The 17,603-nt window shown below is 46.8% G+C and overlaps 1 protein-coding gene across 1 annotated transcript in view; it reads left to right on the top strand.

Moving 5' to 3' along the window:
• Nucleotides 1-16,515, top strand: part of LOC139279594 (CUB and sushi domain-containing protein 2-like) — a 914,549-nt gene extending 898,034 nt beyond the window's left edge. The window contains exon 5 of the mRNA XM_070898714.1: nucleotides 16,169-16,515. Within this exon, the coding sequence (XP_070754815.1) occupies nucleotides 16,169-16,515 (347 nt within the window). The remainder of the gene's footprint in view (nucleotides 1-16,168) is intronic.
• Nucleotides 16,516-17,603: the final 1,088 nt, after the last annotated feature.

Genomic DNA, 17,603 nt, shown 5'->3' with positions numbered 1-17,603 from the left:
AAATGGGACACTGGCTTTCTTTTATGCTTTCCAATTGCGATTTTTTGGGAATGTGCTTTAATATTCAAACTGAACTAGTCTATTAGCTATTACAACTTTCCTGTTAAAATGCAGAGTAATGTGTCTCTGCCAAGATATTGTGAGAACATAATTATTCTTTTCCCTTAATTTCTTTCCCCTCGAGCTGTTTGGATTTGCTGTCTTGTCACCCACTTCACCCTGTAAAACGGTTGTCTAAACTTTTCTTTCCAATTATAAATTAATGATCCAATTATCTAATTAAGACTGATAATTATGTATTTATAAGGTCAGTTGAGGTCACAAAGTGAGCTAGAGAGAATTATTTGATTGTAATGCTGAGGCTAGAAGCTTAATTTCTAATTAGCCTATGACGGAGCTTCATGTCCAGGCACAGAATGCTACACAATTGTACTCCCTGAGCTTGATTTACAAACTCCTGGAAAACAATTCTTGCCCTCAATACCAGCATATCAAAAGATAAGACTCAAAACAATGATTTCAACTCTTCATCTTAAAAGAGAAAAGCGATTGTAATTATTTAAATGAAGCAGTACAAAGGAGATTGGTTTGGTGAGGAAGCTCATAATTTTTTCATTTAGTGTTTTTAAGACTATGATCACAGAATCATAGGGCCCAAGTTTCGGGCCACGCCTACAACGGCGCAGCCCGGACCTGGACGCCCATTTTTCGCGCCAGAAAGTGCGCCTAAAAAAAACATAACTATTCTCCGGCTCCCTGCAGGTCCTCTGGAGCTGGGCGCAGTGCAGCACGAGCTGCAGGGGGCGAAGCCAGGTCCCTGCGCTGAAAACAGTGCCGGGACCTCTGCACATGCGCGCTACAGTGGGTGCGCATGTGCAGTAGCTCCAGGCGCCCAAAACTGTGGGAGGGGCCCGAAGCACGCAGTCCCTAGCTCTGGCCGAATGGCCTCACTGGGGCTGCGTCGATAAGGCTCCCCCCCGGCGACCCGACCTCCGACCCCCCCCCCCCCCCCACCCCGGACCTCCGCGACTCTCTCTCACCACCCCCCCCCCGGACCTCCACGACCCCCCACCCCCCCCCCGGACCTCCACGACCCCCCACCCCCCCCCCCCCGAGACCCGACGCCACCTACCTGTAAATCCAGCCCGAGGTCTTGGGCCCGGCCGTTCAGCCTCCTTCTCTCCCTCCCCCCCCTCTCCTTCCCTCCCTTCTCTCCCTCCCCCCCTTCCCTCCCTCCCCCCCTCTCCTTCCCTCCCCCCTCCCTCCCTCCTCTCTCCTTTCCTCCCTTCCTCCCTCCCTCTCTCCTTCCCTCCCTCCCTCCCTCCTCTCTCCTTCCCTCCCTCCTCCCTCCTCTCTCCTTCCCTCCCTCCCTCCTCTCTCCTTCCCTCCCTCCCTCCTCTCTCCTTCCCTCCCTCCCTCCTCTCTCCTTCCCTCCCTCCCTCCTCTCTCCTTCCCTCCCTCCTCTCTTTCCCTCCTCTCTCCTTCCCTCCTCTCTCCTTCCCTCCTTTCCTCCCTCCCTCCTCTCTCCTTCCCTCACTCCCTCCTTCCCTCACTCCTTCCCTCCCTCCCTCCCTCCTCTCTCCTTCCCTCCTCTCTCCTTCCCTCCCTCCCTCCCATTCCCTCCCTCCCTCCTTTCTCCTTCCCTCCCTCCTCCCTCCCTCCTCCCTCCCTCCCTCCTGTCTCCCTCCTCTCTCCTTCCCTCCCTACATCCTCTCTCCTTCTCTCCCTACATCCTCTCTCCCTCCCTCCCTACATCCTCTCTCCCCCTCTCCCCCTCTCCCCCTCTTTCCCCCTTCCCCCCTTCTCCCCCCTTCTCCCCCTCCCCATCCCTCCCCCTCCCCCTCCCACTCTCCTTCTCCCCCTCCCCCTCCCACCCTCCTTCTCCCCTCCCCCTCCCACCCTCCTTCTCCCCTCCCCCTCCCACCCTCCTTCTCCCCTCCCCCTCCCACCCTCCTTCTCCCCCTCCCCTCGCTGAATCACAGACACTGACAGACAGAGAGTGAGAGACACACACACACACACAGACAGACAGATAGAGACACTGACAGAGACACACTGGGGGGGCCATCCCAGCACGCTGTTAGAGGACTCCCAGTGCTGCAGTCGGTAAGTAGAAAATGTTTTATTTATTGATTTAAAAAAAAAAAAATTATTTCTTATTAATTTTTTTTGATTGATTTATTGGTTGATTTATTGATGTATTTATCATTTATTATTGATGATGGCTCTTTATTTGTAAAACTGAAGTGTTTAATGTTTGTAAACTTCCCTTTAAACCCACCCCCCCCCCCCATTCCCTACGCCTAATTTGTAACCTACGTCTGATTTTCTAAAGTGTAGACAAGGTTTTTTCGAACGTACAAAAATCTTCACTTACTCCATTCTAAGTTAGTTTGGAGTAAGTTTTCACTGCCTAAACTTTGAAAACAGGCGTAAGTGGCCGGACACGCCCCCTTTTGAAAAAAAAATTCTGTTCCAAAGTGAAACTGTTCTAACTGACTAGAACTGGAGCAAACTAAATGCCGAGAATTAAAATTTCTAAGATACTCTATTCTAAACCAGTTGCTCCAAATAAACAGGAGCAACTCAGGCCGAAACTTGGCCCCATAGAAACTACAAAACAGAAGAAGGCCACTCGTGCATTAGCCTGTGTCAGTGGTCTTCATGGAGTGAAGTAAAAGGATGGTGTATTGTTCAATGGTCTGTATTTGTGGGTCCTCCAATACCTCAGTGGGTAAATACATTAATGTTCTACTGAGCCACACTGGTCAGGAAGTCTCAGCTTCCATTTCTGGCCTGTACCGAGTTAGGTGATTGGAACCATGACGTTGGTGATGGTTGTTACAATTGGCTTTCGTGTTTCTGGGCAAGAGACTGACAAACACAGTCCGTGTTCCTGCACCTGATTGCTATTCTGTAAGTCCTGTTGTTCAATGTGCATTTTTTGGCCTTTGAGTGAAGATGGGATCAGGTTTGGCTGTGATTTCCTCATGATTTAAAACTTCGGATACTCAATATTCAGGCTTGTTTGGGAAGATAGGCCACTTGGGCAGTTACTGCTGCCAGTAACTAAAAAATCATACACTGCAAAAGAACAAATCGGAAAAAAAATGTCTTGAGTATGAGAAGATTGTAGTCGGCTGCTTTGTTGCAAAACAAAATTCATGACTACAGCAATACTGTGAATCAACAAAGGTTTGTAAAATAAATCATATTTCAATTTGAAATAATATTTCTGCTTGATGCAAAAATCAAATATATATTTAAAGACTCACTTTTTAAAAAATGTTGTGGCCTTCATCATCACATTTTGGCTCATCAGTTGGCTGAGAGGCAGGGTCCTCTTGTGCATTTTGGGCTGAAATGGAGGATATGGGTGAACAAGAACTCAGTCAAATACAAAAGTAGTTAACATTTTTAATTCCTTGGGTTAAATACTTAGGCCACCAAGTCTACCATAGCTGCATAACATGCAGAGGAATGGAGAGTTTGGAAGGGAGGGTTGTAGTGCTAGAGGAGGGTACAGAGATGAGGTCATGAGGTCTTGAAAGGATTTAAGCACAAGGGTGAAAAATTGAACTAGGAGGTTTTGGGGGACTGGGAGCCAATGTAGGTCAGTAAGGATGGGGGTAACAGGTGAGCAGTACAGTCTTGGATGAGTGAAGTTTACAGAAGGCAGAAGTTGGGAAGCCAGCTTGGACAGCGATGGAATGGTTGAATCTGGAGATGACAAAAGCATGGATAAGAGTTTTGGTGCGGAAAGGCTGAGGAAGGGTGGACAGAGACAATGTTATGGAGGTGTACCAGGGGCAGACTAGCCATGTGGGAAATGTGAATGGTTTCATAGCATTTTGTTATCAGTGTTCCCATTTTTTGATGGACATCCCTAAGAATCTTGCATCCATCCAGCGGAGCCAGTCTGACCCTGGGTGGAAGTACTGGTTATAGAGAAAAGATGGAGTCGGACGCTAAGCTTTGTGTCAAATAGAATGGTGAGGTTGCAAACAGTCTGGTTCAGCGTGAGACAGTGGTCAAAGAGGGAGATGGTGGTGTGGATAGGTCCTTTGTGGCAGGGAGAGTGAAGACACAATGGCTTCTGTTTTACCAGTATTTAGCTGGAAGAAATTGCAGCTCAGTCAAGACTGGGTGTCAGACAAGCAATCTGATAGCATGGAATCTGTGATGGAGTGTAGAGAAAATACTTTTTGTTTCCTCTTTGTGAGAAATTCCTGAAAAGAAATCTAAAACCAAATGGATGACACTCTTTAAAATAGGGAACACATTAAAAGCACTTTCTAATTGTGTCTTTATTATACATTTATTATGCAACAATGGGCTCAAAATTGCCCTGGAGTTGCTCCGTTTTTTTTTGAGCTGTTATGTATGCAACCCTAAGTAACCAGTATTCTACCGCCACCAGAGGGCATATATGTTGGAGTCCCGAGGGACATCTTACGGGTACTATATATAAGAAGACCTCCCATGCTGTACCAGCACTCTGGAGTTAGAATAAAGAGACCAAGGTCACACTTACTCACGTCTACAGTACTCAATCACATTACTTTATATGGACGTAAAAACTGGCGACGAGATAACGAACCATCAAGCAAAAATGCAGAGAACTGTTGGTATCCTGGGGAAATTCTCAGAGGGGGACGATTGGGAGTCCTTCGTGGAGTGACTCGACCAATACTTTGTGGCCAGTGAGCCAGAAGGGTATGAGAACGCTACCAAACGAAGGGTGATCCTCCTCACCGTCTGCGGGGCAACAACCTATGGCCTCATGAAGAATCTTCTTGCTCTGGTGAAACCAACAACCAAATCATATGAAGAACTGTGTACGCTGGTCCGGGAGCACCTAAGTCTGAAGGAGAGCATTCTGATGGCAAGGTATCCATTTTATACATGTCAACGGTCTGAAGGCCAGGAAGTGGCGAGCTACGCCGCTGAACTAAGGCGCCTTGCAGGACATTGCGAATTCAGTAGATTCCTGGAGCAAATGCTAAGAGACTTTTTTGTGCTTGGCATTGGCCATGAGGTTATCCTTCACAAACTATTAACTGTTGAAACATCGAACCTGAGCAAAGTCATAACGGTAGCCCAGGCATTTATGTCCACCAGCGATAGCACCAAACAAATTTTGCAGCATAAAGAGGTTTCGGCAAGTACTGTACACAAAGTAACGTTTTCAGGCAGGAATGCATATGGCAGAACGTACACGCCTGCAGCTGCATGACCTCAGATGAGCCAGAGTCCGCCATCAAACATTAATGCGAGGCAGTTAACACCTTGTTGATGCTGCAGAGGTGATCATCGAGTCCATCAATGCCGTTTCAAACACTATGCGTGCAAAGGCTGTGGAACAATCGGACACCTCCAACGAATGTGCAGACGAGAGTGCAAACCCTGCAAACAACCACGTTGCAGAGGAAGATTGATCCATGGCAGATTAAACTGAACCACAGACTCGAACCGAGGAGGCAGAAGTGTACGGGGTACACACCTTCACCACGAAATGTCCACCGATCATGTTAAAAGTCGAACTGGATGGAATTCCAGTATTATGGAACTGGACACGGGTGCGAATCAGTCTATCATGAGCAAGAAGGCCTTCGACAGGCTGTGGTGCAACAAGGCACACAGGCCCAAGCTGAGCCCCATTCATACCAAGCTGAGAACTTAGACTAAAGAGCTGATCACTGTAATTGGCAGTGCAGAAGTAAAAGTCTCCTCTGATGGAGCAGTGCACGAACTACCATTATGGATTGTACCAGGAGATGGCCCCCCACTGTTCGGCAGAAGCTGGCTGGGGAAAATCCGCTAGAACTAGGACGACATCCGTGCGCTTTCATCCATCGACGACGCCTCATGTGCCCAAGTTCTGAGCAAGTTCCCTTTGTTGTTTGAGCCAGGCATCGAAAGTTTCTCGGGGGCAAAGGCGCAGATCCACTTGGTTCCCAGTACACAACCCATCCACCACAAAGCACGGGCGGTGCCATATATGATGCGAGACAAAAGTGGAGATCGAGCTGGACAGACTGCAATGAGAAGGCATCATCGCACCGGTGGAGTTCAACGAGTGGGCCAATCCGATTGTTCCGGTCCTCCAGGGCGATGGCACAGTCAGAATTTGTGGGGACTATAAAGCAGCGATTAACTGCTTTTCGCTGCAGAACCAGTACCCACTAACTGAGGCAGACGACCTATTTGCGACCCTGGCAGGAGGAAAGACGTGCACCAAGATGGACCTGACCTCGGCTTACATGACGCAGGAGCTGGCGGAATCTTCAAAAGGCCTCACCTGCATCAACATGCACAAAGGTCTGTTCATCTACAATCGATGCCCGTTTGGGATTCCATCGGCCACGGCTGTTTTTCAAATAGACATGGAGAGTCTGCGAATGTCGGTTCCGCACACCATGGTTTTCCAGGACGACATGTTGATCACAGGTCGGGACACCATCGAACACTTGAAGAACCTGGAAGAGGTTCTAAGTCGGCTAGATTGTGTGGGACTCAGGTTGAAACGACCGAAGTGTGTTTTCTTGAATGGGTATGGGGAAGTCACAAGGGGCTGCTTTTGAGAAATCCAGAAATCTGTTGTGTTCCAACAAATTGCTTGTTCTGTATGACCCATGTAAACGTTTAGTGTTAGCTTGCGATGCGTCTTCGTACAGGATCGGGTGTGTGTTACAACAAGCAAACGAATCGGGAACATTGCAACCGGTCGCTTATGCGTCCAGGAGTTTCTCCAAGGCCGAAAGGGCTTACAACATGATTGAAAAAGAAGCTCTGGCGTGTGTTTACGAGGTTAAAAAAAAATTCACCAGTATCTGTTTGGGCTTAAGTTCGAGTTAAAAACTGACCATAAGCCGCTCATATCACTATTCTCAGAGAGCAAAGGTATTAATACCAATGCCTCTGCTCGCATCCAAAGATGGGCGCTCACGCTGTCTGCATATAGCTCTGTAATCCGTCATAGACCAGGCACAGAGAGATGCTCTCAGTCGGCTATCATTGCCCACCACCGGGGTGGAAATGGCACAGCCTGCAGATTTGCTCTTGGTGATGGATGCATTTGAAAACGAAAAGTCACCTGTTACGGCCCGCCAGATCAGAACCTGGACCAGCTAGAATCCTTTACTGACCCTTGTAAAAAAAACTGTGTACTCTATGGGAGCTGGACAAGCGTCCCAGCGGAGATGCATGAAGAGATCAAGCCGTTCCAGTGGCGCAAAGACGAAATGTCCATACAGGCGGACTGGCTTTTGTGGGGCAATCATGTGGTTTTGCCTAAGAAAGGCAGGGAAATGTTCATACGCAATCTACACAGTACCCACCCAGGCATAGTAAATGATGAAAGCTATAACCAGATCCCATGTGTGGTGGCCCAGCAGCGAATCAGATTTGGAGTCTTGCGTGCGCCAATGCAAAACTAGCAATGCACCCAGGGAGACACCGCTAAGTTTTTGGTCATGGCCCTCCAAACCGTGGTCTAGAATCCACGTTGACTTCGCTGGCCCGTTTCTAGGCAAAATATTTTTGGTTGTTGTGGATGCTTATTCAAAATGGATTGAGTGTATAATAATGTCTGTAAGCACGTCCTCTGCCACTATTGAAAGCCTACGAGCCATGTTTGCCATGCACGGCCTGCCTGATGTCCTTGTCAGCGACAATGGGCCGTGCGTTACTAGTGAACACTGCTGAATTCAAGGAATTCATGACCCGCAATGGGATCAAGCACGTCACATCTGCCCCGTTCGAGTCCGCATCTAATGGCCAGGCAGTCCAAACCATCAAGCAAAGCTTGAAACGTGTGTCGGAAGGCATCCTGCAGACCTCAATCACTCACCTGGGTTCCCTAGCCGAGCTGCTCAAGAAAAGCAAGCTGAAAACAAGGCTGTCTCTCGTCCACCCTGACCTCCATGATCACGTCGAGGGCAGGCGGCAACAACAAAGCATGTACCATGATCGCGCAAATTTGTCACGCGATATTGAAGTCAGTGACCCTGTATTTGCACTCAACTATGGATATGGTCCCAAATGACTTGCTGGCACTGTCATAGCCAAAGAAGGGAGCAGGGTGTTTCATGTCAAACTCGTAATTGGACTAACTTGTAGAAAGCATTTGGACCAAACTAAACTGCGATTCACAGACAACCACGAGCAACCTGAAGAAGACACCACCAACTTCGAACCTCCGACACACACACAAGTGGCAACCGACATTACGAGTTCAGCTTTGTGGTCAACCATCATCCCCAGCAGCCCAGCAAAGAAGCAACCAACTCACCTGCACCTGCATTTGTACCGAGACGATCGACTCGGGAGTGAAAGGCCCCAGATCGTCTCACCCTGTAAATAAGTGTACTATTGACTTTGGGAGGGAGTGATGTTATGTTTGCAACCCTATGTAACCAGTGTTCCACCGCCACTAGAGGATGTATCTATTGGATTCCCAAGGGATCCCAGCATCCCTTGGGAGCACATAGAAACATAGAAAATAGGTGAAGGAGTCGGCCATTCAGCCCTTCGAGCCTGCACTACCATTCAATAAGATCATGGCAGATCGTTCACCTCAGTACCCCTTTCCTGCTTTCTCTCCATACCCCTAGCCGTAAGGGCCATATCTAATTCTCTCGAATATATCCAATGAACTCGCATCAACAACTCTCTGCAGTAAGGAATTCCACAGATTAACAACTCTCTGAGTGAAGAAGTTTCTCCTCATCTCAGTCCTAAATGGCATACCCCTTATCCTTAGACAATGTCCCCTGGTTCTGGACTTCCCCAAAATCGGGAACATTCTTCCTGCATCCAACCTGTCCCGTCCCGTCGGAATTTTATGTGTTTCTATGAGATCCCTCTCATCCTTCTAAACTCCAGTGAATACAGGCCCAGTCGATCCAGTCGCTCCTCATATATCAGTCCTGCCATCCCAAAAATCAGTCTGGTGAACCTTTGCTGCACTCCCTCAATAGCAAAAACATTGTTCCTCAGATTAGAAGACCAAAACTGAACACACTATTCCAGGTGAGGCCTCACCAAGGCCCTGTACAACTGCAGTAAGACCTCTCTGCTCCTACACTCAAATCCCCGAGCTATGAAGGCCAACATACCATTTGCCTGCTTCACCACCTGCTGTACCTGCATGCCAACTTTCAATGACTGATGTACCATGATACCCAGGTCTCGTTGCACCTCCCCTTTTCCTAATCTGCCGCCATTCAAATAATATTCTGCCTTTGTATTTTTGCCACCAAAATGGAAAACCTCTCATTTAGCCACATTATACTGCATCTGCCATGCGTTTGCCCACTCACCTCGTCTGTCTAAGTCACCCTGCAGCCTCTTAGCATCCTCCTCACAGCTCACACTGACACCCAGCTTAGTGTCATCTGCAAACTTGGAGATATTACACTCAATTCCTTCATCTAAATCATTAATGTGTATGGTAAATAGCTGGGGTCCCAGCAATGAGCCCTGCAGCATCCCACTAGTCACTGCCTGCCATTCTGAAAAGGACCCGTTTATCCTGACTTTCTGCTTCCTGTCTGCCAACCAGTTCTCTATCCACGTCAGTACATTACCCCCAATACCATGTGCTTTAATTTTGCACACCAATCTCTTGTGTGGGACCTTGTCAAAAGCCTTTTGAAAGTCCAAATAAACCACATCCACTGGTTCTCCCTTGTCCACTCTACCAGTTACATCCTCAAAAAATTCCAGAACATCTGCAAGCATGATTTCCCTTTCATAAATCCATGCTGACTTGGACCGATCCTGTCACTGCTTTCCAAATGCGCTGCTATTTCATCTTTTATAATTGATTCCAACATTTTCTCCACTTCTGATGTCAGGCTAACCGTTCTATAATTACCTGTTTTCTCTCCCTCCTTTCTTAAAAAGTGGTGTTACATTAGCTACCCTCCAGTCCATAGGAACTGATCTAGAGTCGATAGACTGTTGGAAAATGATCACCAATGCATCCACTATTTCTTGGGCTACTTCCTTAAATACTCTGGGATGCAGACTATCAGGCCTGGGGATTTCTTGGCCTTCAATCCCATCAATTTCCCTAACACAATTTCCCGCCTAATAAGGATTTCCTTCAGTTCCTCCTTCTCACTAGACACTCGGTCCCCTCGTATTTCCGGAAGGTTATTTGTTTCTTCCTTCGTGAAGACAGAACCAAAGTATTTGTTTAACTGGTCTGCCATTTCTTTGTTCCCTATTATAAATTCACCTGAATCTGACTGCAAGGGACCTACGTTTGTCTTCACTAATCTTTTTCTCTTCACATATCTTTAGAAGCTTTTGCAGTCAGTTTTTATGTTCCCAGCAAGCATCCTCTCCTACTCTATTTTCCCTCTCCCAATTAAACCCTTTGTCCTCCTCTGCTTAATTATAAAATGCTCCCAGACCTCAGGTTTTCTGCTTTTTCTGGCCAATTTATATGCCTCCTCCTTGGATTTAACACTATCCTTAATTTCCCTTGTTAGCCATGTTTGAGCCACCTTCCACATTTTATTTTTACTCCAGACAGGGATGTCCAATTGTTGAAGTTTATCCATGTGATCTTTAAATGTTTGCCATTGCCTTTCCACCGTCAACCCTTTAAGTATCATTCGCCAGTCTATTCTAGCCAATTCACCTCTCATACCATCGAAGTTACCTTTCCTTAAGTTCAGGGCCCTAGTCTCTGAATTAACTGTGTCACTCTCCATCTTAATAAAGAATTCTATCATATTATGGTCACTCTTCACCAAGGGGCCTCGCACAACAAGATTTCTAATTAGTCCTTTCTCATTACACATCACCCAGACCTCTAGTTGGTTCCTCGACATATTGGTCTAGAAAACCATCCCTAATACACTCCAGGAAATTCTCCTCCACCGCATTGCGATCAGTTTGGTTAGCCCAATCTATATGTATATAAGCAGGTCTCCCATGCTGAACCAGCACTCTGGAGTTAGAATAAAGAGACCAAGGTCACACTTGCTCACATCTACAGTACTCAATCACATTACTTTATTATGGATGTAACAGGAGCAACTTGATTTTTCTGGAGTATCTTAAAAATCCCCATTTTGCATATTCAATTTGCGCCAGTTGAAGTGAGTTAGTATTTTTTTAGTTTAGTTTAGTTTGTTTCAAAAGGGTCGTTACCAGCCACCTACACCCGTTTTGGCCATTTAGTCCACTTTGGCCAGCTAATAGTTGCTCCAAACTAACTTAGGCCAGCGTATGTGGCCGCATAAAAAACCCTTGCGGTGAGTTAAGAAATAAGCGCAGGTAGGTACTTAATGACTTGACTACAGAATGTGAATAGGATCAAACAGCTATACAGGACATCATATGACAAACTTCGCAAAGTTAATTTACTATACAATAGAAGCATTCATGGAAGCTTAAACTACAAAAATAAAAGAAGTAAAGAGACAAAACATACTTAGATAATTTTTTCAAAATATCCAAATAAAAAATAGAAGTACCTCCTGCTCATAATTCTTATGTTCTTATGTCGGAAAGTATTTTCATCAACAGGGTTAAGGAAAGTTTTGAGCAAGCTCATTAAAATTACTGGCTACACAGTTATCACCCCTCCCCGGATCAAAACTCTTCCCCCCCACCCCGCCCCTCCTTCAAAACTCCCCTCCTTCTCCCGCCCCCCCCATGACAAAACTCTTCCCCGCCCCCATCCCACCCCGAACAAAACTCGCACCAACCTGTTGTTATGTCCTTTGATGCTCTGATAATGACTCCACGAGGCAATGTGTTGTCCTTGAACTGTCGTGACCTTAGTCCTATATTGATAACTCCAGAGTGAGAATCACACCTGGTGGCCTGCCTTTTATACTAGACCAGGCACACCTGTACAGGCAACCTACAATTCTCCCACTGCTGTGCCCTCTGGTGGCACACCTTGTGATAGTACAAACAGTAACCATGTAGGACACATGACATCACTCTCCCCCAAGCCTTTAGTGCAAATCGCCTCTGCATTGACCACTCTGGGCTTAGCTCTATCTGGTTGATCCTTGGCGGGTCGTTTCAATCTTTGGTGAGTCTTTCGTTGGCAGTAGAGTGCTGGTGGTTGCTGTTTGTGTGTGTCCCTGACCACTCCATTCTCCCCACCGCCCCGCCCCCCCACCTATAGATTATGCCGGAGGCTCATTGCATTCATATACATTCAAGTCCAGAAGTTTGCTTTACATTTGTCGTTCAGTTGTGAGACATTTACGTTGACCTGGTGAGTTATATTATCGATACATATTGTGGATCGGTAACCGGTGCATAAGGACAAGCTAGTTCCAGAAATGTTGGATGGTGTCCAGGCAGTGTGGTGACGGCACAGTGCCCAGTGCTGGCAGTGGGAACCCGGTTGGCTCGAGTTGCCTGCTCTTGGGACTGTTGCCTTTGCTCCTAGCGTCGGGCAGGTTCACAGATACCTGTGACCTCCCTGTCCTTTCTTTGCTCTCTTGGTCGCTGCTGTTCCCTGAGGAGCTGTCGTCTAGCAGTGCACAGGGAACTGCTGACTCGCTAGCCTGGGCGTTGTTTGGTTTGGGATCCTGGCTGGTCCCGATCCCCTTTGGGAGGACTGTTGCGGGTGACCCTTCATTCCCGGGTATGGCCTTGGTGGCGATGGGGTCTGGGGGCTGCGCCTGAGCACAGTTTGCTCTTTCAGGCTCATGGCGCTTGGTGCCATCGGGTGCCTGAGAGGCGGAGCCGATCAGGGGCAGAGTATCGAAATCGGTGCTGTTGCCCTCTTGAGATCGCTTGCTCTGCATCTCGTGCGTATTGGCTGCTTGTGGCCACACTCCATGGCGCATAACTCTGGTCTCAGGGACGCAGGCTACAGCGTTGGGTAGCTCGCTGGACCTGTGTGCTCCCGATGGGTGTTTGCCCGCCGCATTGGCTGTGTGCAGTTGAAATTCTACATCGCACAATGCTTCATTACTTATTGTGAATACCCTGTAGCTCCGATCAGGTGACTTTTCCTTGCTTATTGCATGTACACAACTCTGATCATCAGTTACACATTTTATCTCTAACTCACAGTTGCTATTACATTGCTTGAGTGTGTGTAACTGTATCTTTAAGTGTGGTGGGTTGCAGGCCTCCTTTAAGAGAGCCTTGCTTTCTTTACCTCAATCCTCTTCCCCATTTGGTGCCACTTGTTGCTCCATCAGCGCTGCACCTCGTGGTCTGGCCGCCGCCATCTTTTTCTTCAGCACATCACCTCATGGTTTGGGTGCCGTCTTTCCTCCATCCACGATGTCGACTGAGGTGATCCTCTTCTCCCCGGGTTCTGCCACCAAAGCTGGGAAGTCACCTTTGGATTCAATTTTCTTCCTCCGGAGTCCTGCCACTGGATCCCGGAAGGTGCGTTCGGGTCATCTCAGCTGGATCATCTTCACACAGTCGTGCTGGTAGGTCTGTGCCTCGGGTGCTGTGCTGGTCTGCTCTCTGGTGCCGAATCCAACCTCAGGTGAGGGCTTGCTTTGCCTCTAAGCGCAGAGGACGTCGATCGCTGGAGGAATGAAGTCTTCCCACTTCCAATGGATCTTCTCCATCCACCTTCTTCCGAGTAGCATTGGTCCATCACCTGCAACAATCCACAGAGGTAACTTGTGCACCGCGCCATCATGGAGTACCTTAACATCCACACTACCAACGACTGGGATAAGTTCACCGGTGTAGGTGCGCAGCTTTGCCTGAACCGGGACCAACTTGAGTCGTTCAGCTTGACTGTCCCATAGCCTCTCAAAGGCTTCTTGATTCATGACTGACTGGTTCGCCCCCGTGCCCACTTCCATGAAGACTGGAACGCCATCTATCTCGACTTCCATCCTTAACGGGAAACTCGGTGGTGCAGGTAGACATGCTATATACCTTGTCATGGGGCTGAGCTGCCTCTCTGCCTATAATTTTATAATCTGCACTGGATTCATGGTCATCTGCAGGCTCTTCATCGACACAGTGAGTCATATTTCACTTACACATTCGCTGGAGGTGGACTTTTGTGATGCAGCCTTTGCAGACACAGTCTTGAAAACGGCACTGGTGAGCCCTGTGATTCCCTCCACAATGCCAGCATGGAGCTACTCGAGTAGCCCTCCTCGGCAGACTCTTGAGTTAAGGGACTCGTGGGCCAGTTCTCTCTTCCCTGAGAGGGTTTGCGCTCTACAGTCCAGCCTCTAAACGGCGCCACTCTGTGCACAGTACCTGCCGGGTTTGAGTCCTGAGGGTGAGTCATCTGTCTAGAACCGCAAGTCGAGGTCATGAATGCCTGGCTCACAGAGATGGCCTTCTGCAGTGTGACTGGTACCTACCGACAGTGGCTTATAAAGAAGGCCCGCATGGCCGATTCCAATGACAAAAATGTCCCACAGCGCTTCGGTGAGGTAGTTGCCAAAATCACAAGGTGCTGCCAGCCTCCTGAGGTCTGTAGCGTATTTCGCGATTTCCTGGCCTTCGGGTGTTTGGCTGTGAGGATGCTCTTCTTGGGCTTGAGATGCTCATGGATCAGTGTTACGAGCTCCTCGTACGTCTTGGTCGTTGTCTTCACTGATACCAGCAAGTCCCTGACGAGGCTATGGACGGTGGGCCCACAACTGGTTAGCAGGATAGCTCTGCGCTTATCAGGCAGTGTGGCTGGGTTATCTCCTGCCAGATCATTTGCTGTGAAGAAATGGTCAAGCCTCTCCACAAAGGTGTCCCAATCATCATCATTGGCGAACTGCAGCAATGTACCAAGGGTAGCCATTTTCGTGTGAAAGTCCGTAACCTCGTCGCCAATTGTTATGTCCTTGGATGCTCTGATAATGACTCCACAAGGCAATGTGTTGTACTTGAACTGTAGTGACCTTAGTCCTTTATTGATAACTCCAGATTGAGGATCACACTTGGTGGCCTACCTTTTATACTCGGTCAGGCACGCCTGTACAGGTAACCTTCAAGTCTCCCACTGCTTTGCCCTCTGGTGGCACACCTTGTGATAGTACAAACAGTAGCCACGTAGAATACATGAGATCTGTTTGTAGCCATAGCTCGGGAATGCAGCGGACTGGCCTGCGCAGGCCACTCAGCCCGGGATAGGGGCGGGACGGATTGGGTTAGTGCCGGCAGCTGTCCGCATGCGCGAATGCTCTAATACGCAAGTGGACAGCCACTGGCATTCTTTCTCGTGCAGGCCCCTAGCTCCACCCCCCAATGGAATCGTCATGCCGCGCCAAGCCCCGGGAGAGTCAGCGCGGCCAGAATCCGGGGACATCTTTTTGGCACCATTTTGAGCCTAAGATGTCGGCGCATCTCACGTGAGTGCGTCGAAAAAACAGGTGGGCCAAATTTGGGCCCATAGAGTGGTTATTTCCCACCTCTTATGCGGTTTAATCGCTGGTTCTTTGTAATAGCTGGTTCTTTTTCACAAAGACTTGTTATTTTTTTTCTGCAGCTTTCCTGACCTTTCAAAGTGTAGGGGGTAGATGGAATTAACTGAGTGAAGCACATTTGCCCATGTACTTTTCAAGTTACTACAAGCTATTTTCAGTATTAATAAGATGCAAACCCACACAAATGAGCACAAAAGATGCTGAATAAAGTTGTTTTCGCAGGAATAGCACAACACAATTACAGTCGCGCTGGTACATCATCTGCTTTTAAGTACTGAGCTGTCATTTGGATATCATAACAGTTAGCCTGTGGTATTGAAGGACGATTCAACAGTCTAATCTATTGATCTAGTTACTGAAGTACTAATCAGTGAGATAGATTCAGCTCAAGTGTCTCCAAGGATATTTGTTTTGTTTTAGCATAATAAACATAAATTAACAGAACGTTACTGTGATATGAGAAGGGTTTAGTTTAATTTAGGGGCATATTTTAATCTTTCCCACAGGTTGCTTGATATTTTTAACTTAGACAAGATAAATGTAACTATGACAACTTAATTGTTTTTGAATTATACTCTATTGATTTTTTTTAAAGCTCTGTTTATTCACTGAAAATCTTTTGTGCTGCGAACTGTGACTTGAAAATAATAAAAACCACAGCAGACTGGTTAAAATTTACTCACATTTTCAAGACAAAGATTTTTCATTTTCTTCAAATGCTCCCTTTCCAGTTCATTTTATTAAAATGAATTTACGTATTATTTTTGTTGCAGCGGATGATGGCTGTGGAGGGACCTTGCGTGGGCAGAGTGGAGTTATCTCGAGCCCCAGCTTTCCGTCAGATTATGATAATAATGCGGACTGCACTTGGACTATTCTGGCAGAGCCTGGTGACACCATTGCACTGGTCTTCTCAGACTTTCAGTTGGAAGATGGATATGACTTCTTGGAGGTCAGCGGGACAGAAGATTCATCAATATGGCAAGTAGATGATTTTACTGTTCTTAAACTTACTGGTGCTGACATGGGCTGTGTATTGTGCATTGACCATATGTGGGAAGACACTTGGAAGACTGAATGTGATTTTACTACCACTTCAATGGATTCTTTTTCTGGGTGATGTCACTTTTCATGATGGTTATTTGTTGTGAAGTATTCTTACTCCAAAACTACACCTCCCTCGCTCAAAAATAAATCCTTGTAAAGTGCAAGTTCTAGCATCAGAATGGACAGTTTTATATTGCCTCTGAAATCTGTGGTTGTGTTCTTCACCGCAACTATCATAGGCAGCCGGTCATTGCCGAGGGTTTCTTCACCTGCACAGTCTGCTCTTCCCCAATATTTTTAATGAATGAATATACAGGCCAAATGAAAAAATGTGCCTACATTACACAAAATGGTTGTTAAGATGATGGGTTGCTGTTCTTTAAGTAGTCTGGAGGTGTTATCTGCACAAGTTAATATGTGCAATGTTATTAATTTGTTTCAAAGGGGCTGGGCCCCGAAGGTTGCTTCCTCTGTATAAACAGAGGTGGTCATTGACACAGTTGACATTGCTACTACAGGTATATTATATTGGCGTATTTGTACATGTACATTCACCTGTTGCCTTACTGTATGAAAGCTGGACACATTAATTGCATGGATTTTGTAGCAGTGCAGAAGAATGACTTTTGCATAAAGGGAGACCATGACATAAAGGGATATTTGCCAACTTGAAATCTTCATACGGAGGCAAAGCGCTTGTCTACGTTTTTGGACTACGTTTGACAACCTGACCAGGATTCAGCTCCACAGAAAAGATGTGTGTGTTTTAATCAATTTCCAACTGTAAGCTCCTGAAAAATGGTTGCAGATATAATTTCCAAAAGCTTGGGCATGCATTTTGGCAAGTGAAAATAGAATATGAGTTCGAAAACATTTGTGTTTCGATGAAGTGTTTATACAAATACGATACAAAAGTAAAAGTCCTGAACAAATGAACATAGCTGCTCAGATGGGAAGTTTTAAATACACCATTCTGCTTTACCAGGGTACATGATCTTGGTCACAAAACTACGGTATATTAATGCTGTATATTTTCTTGTAGGGCTAAAAATCTGGGACAGTTGCAATTTGTATTCAGATTATGCATTGTAGAATGTTGTATTGAGAAAGTATTTGGAAAAAAAATAATTGAGCAAATTGGCAAATTTTGTAATAAGGCAG

The sequence above is a fragment of the Pristiophorus japonicus genome, chromosome 14 (assembly GCF_044704955.1).
Source record: "Pristiophorus japonicus isolate sPriJap1 chromosome 14, sPriJap1.hap1, whole genome shotgun sequence".
Classification (NCBI taxonomy): domain Eukaryota; kingdom Metazoa; phylum Chordata; class Chondrichthyes; family Pristiophoridae; genus Pristiophorus; species Pristiophorus japonicus.
Note: the sequence above shows the minus strand (reverse complement) of the source record. Positions and strands in the feature narration are given on the sequence as shown.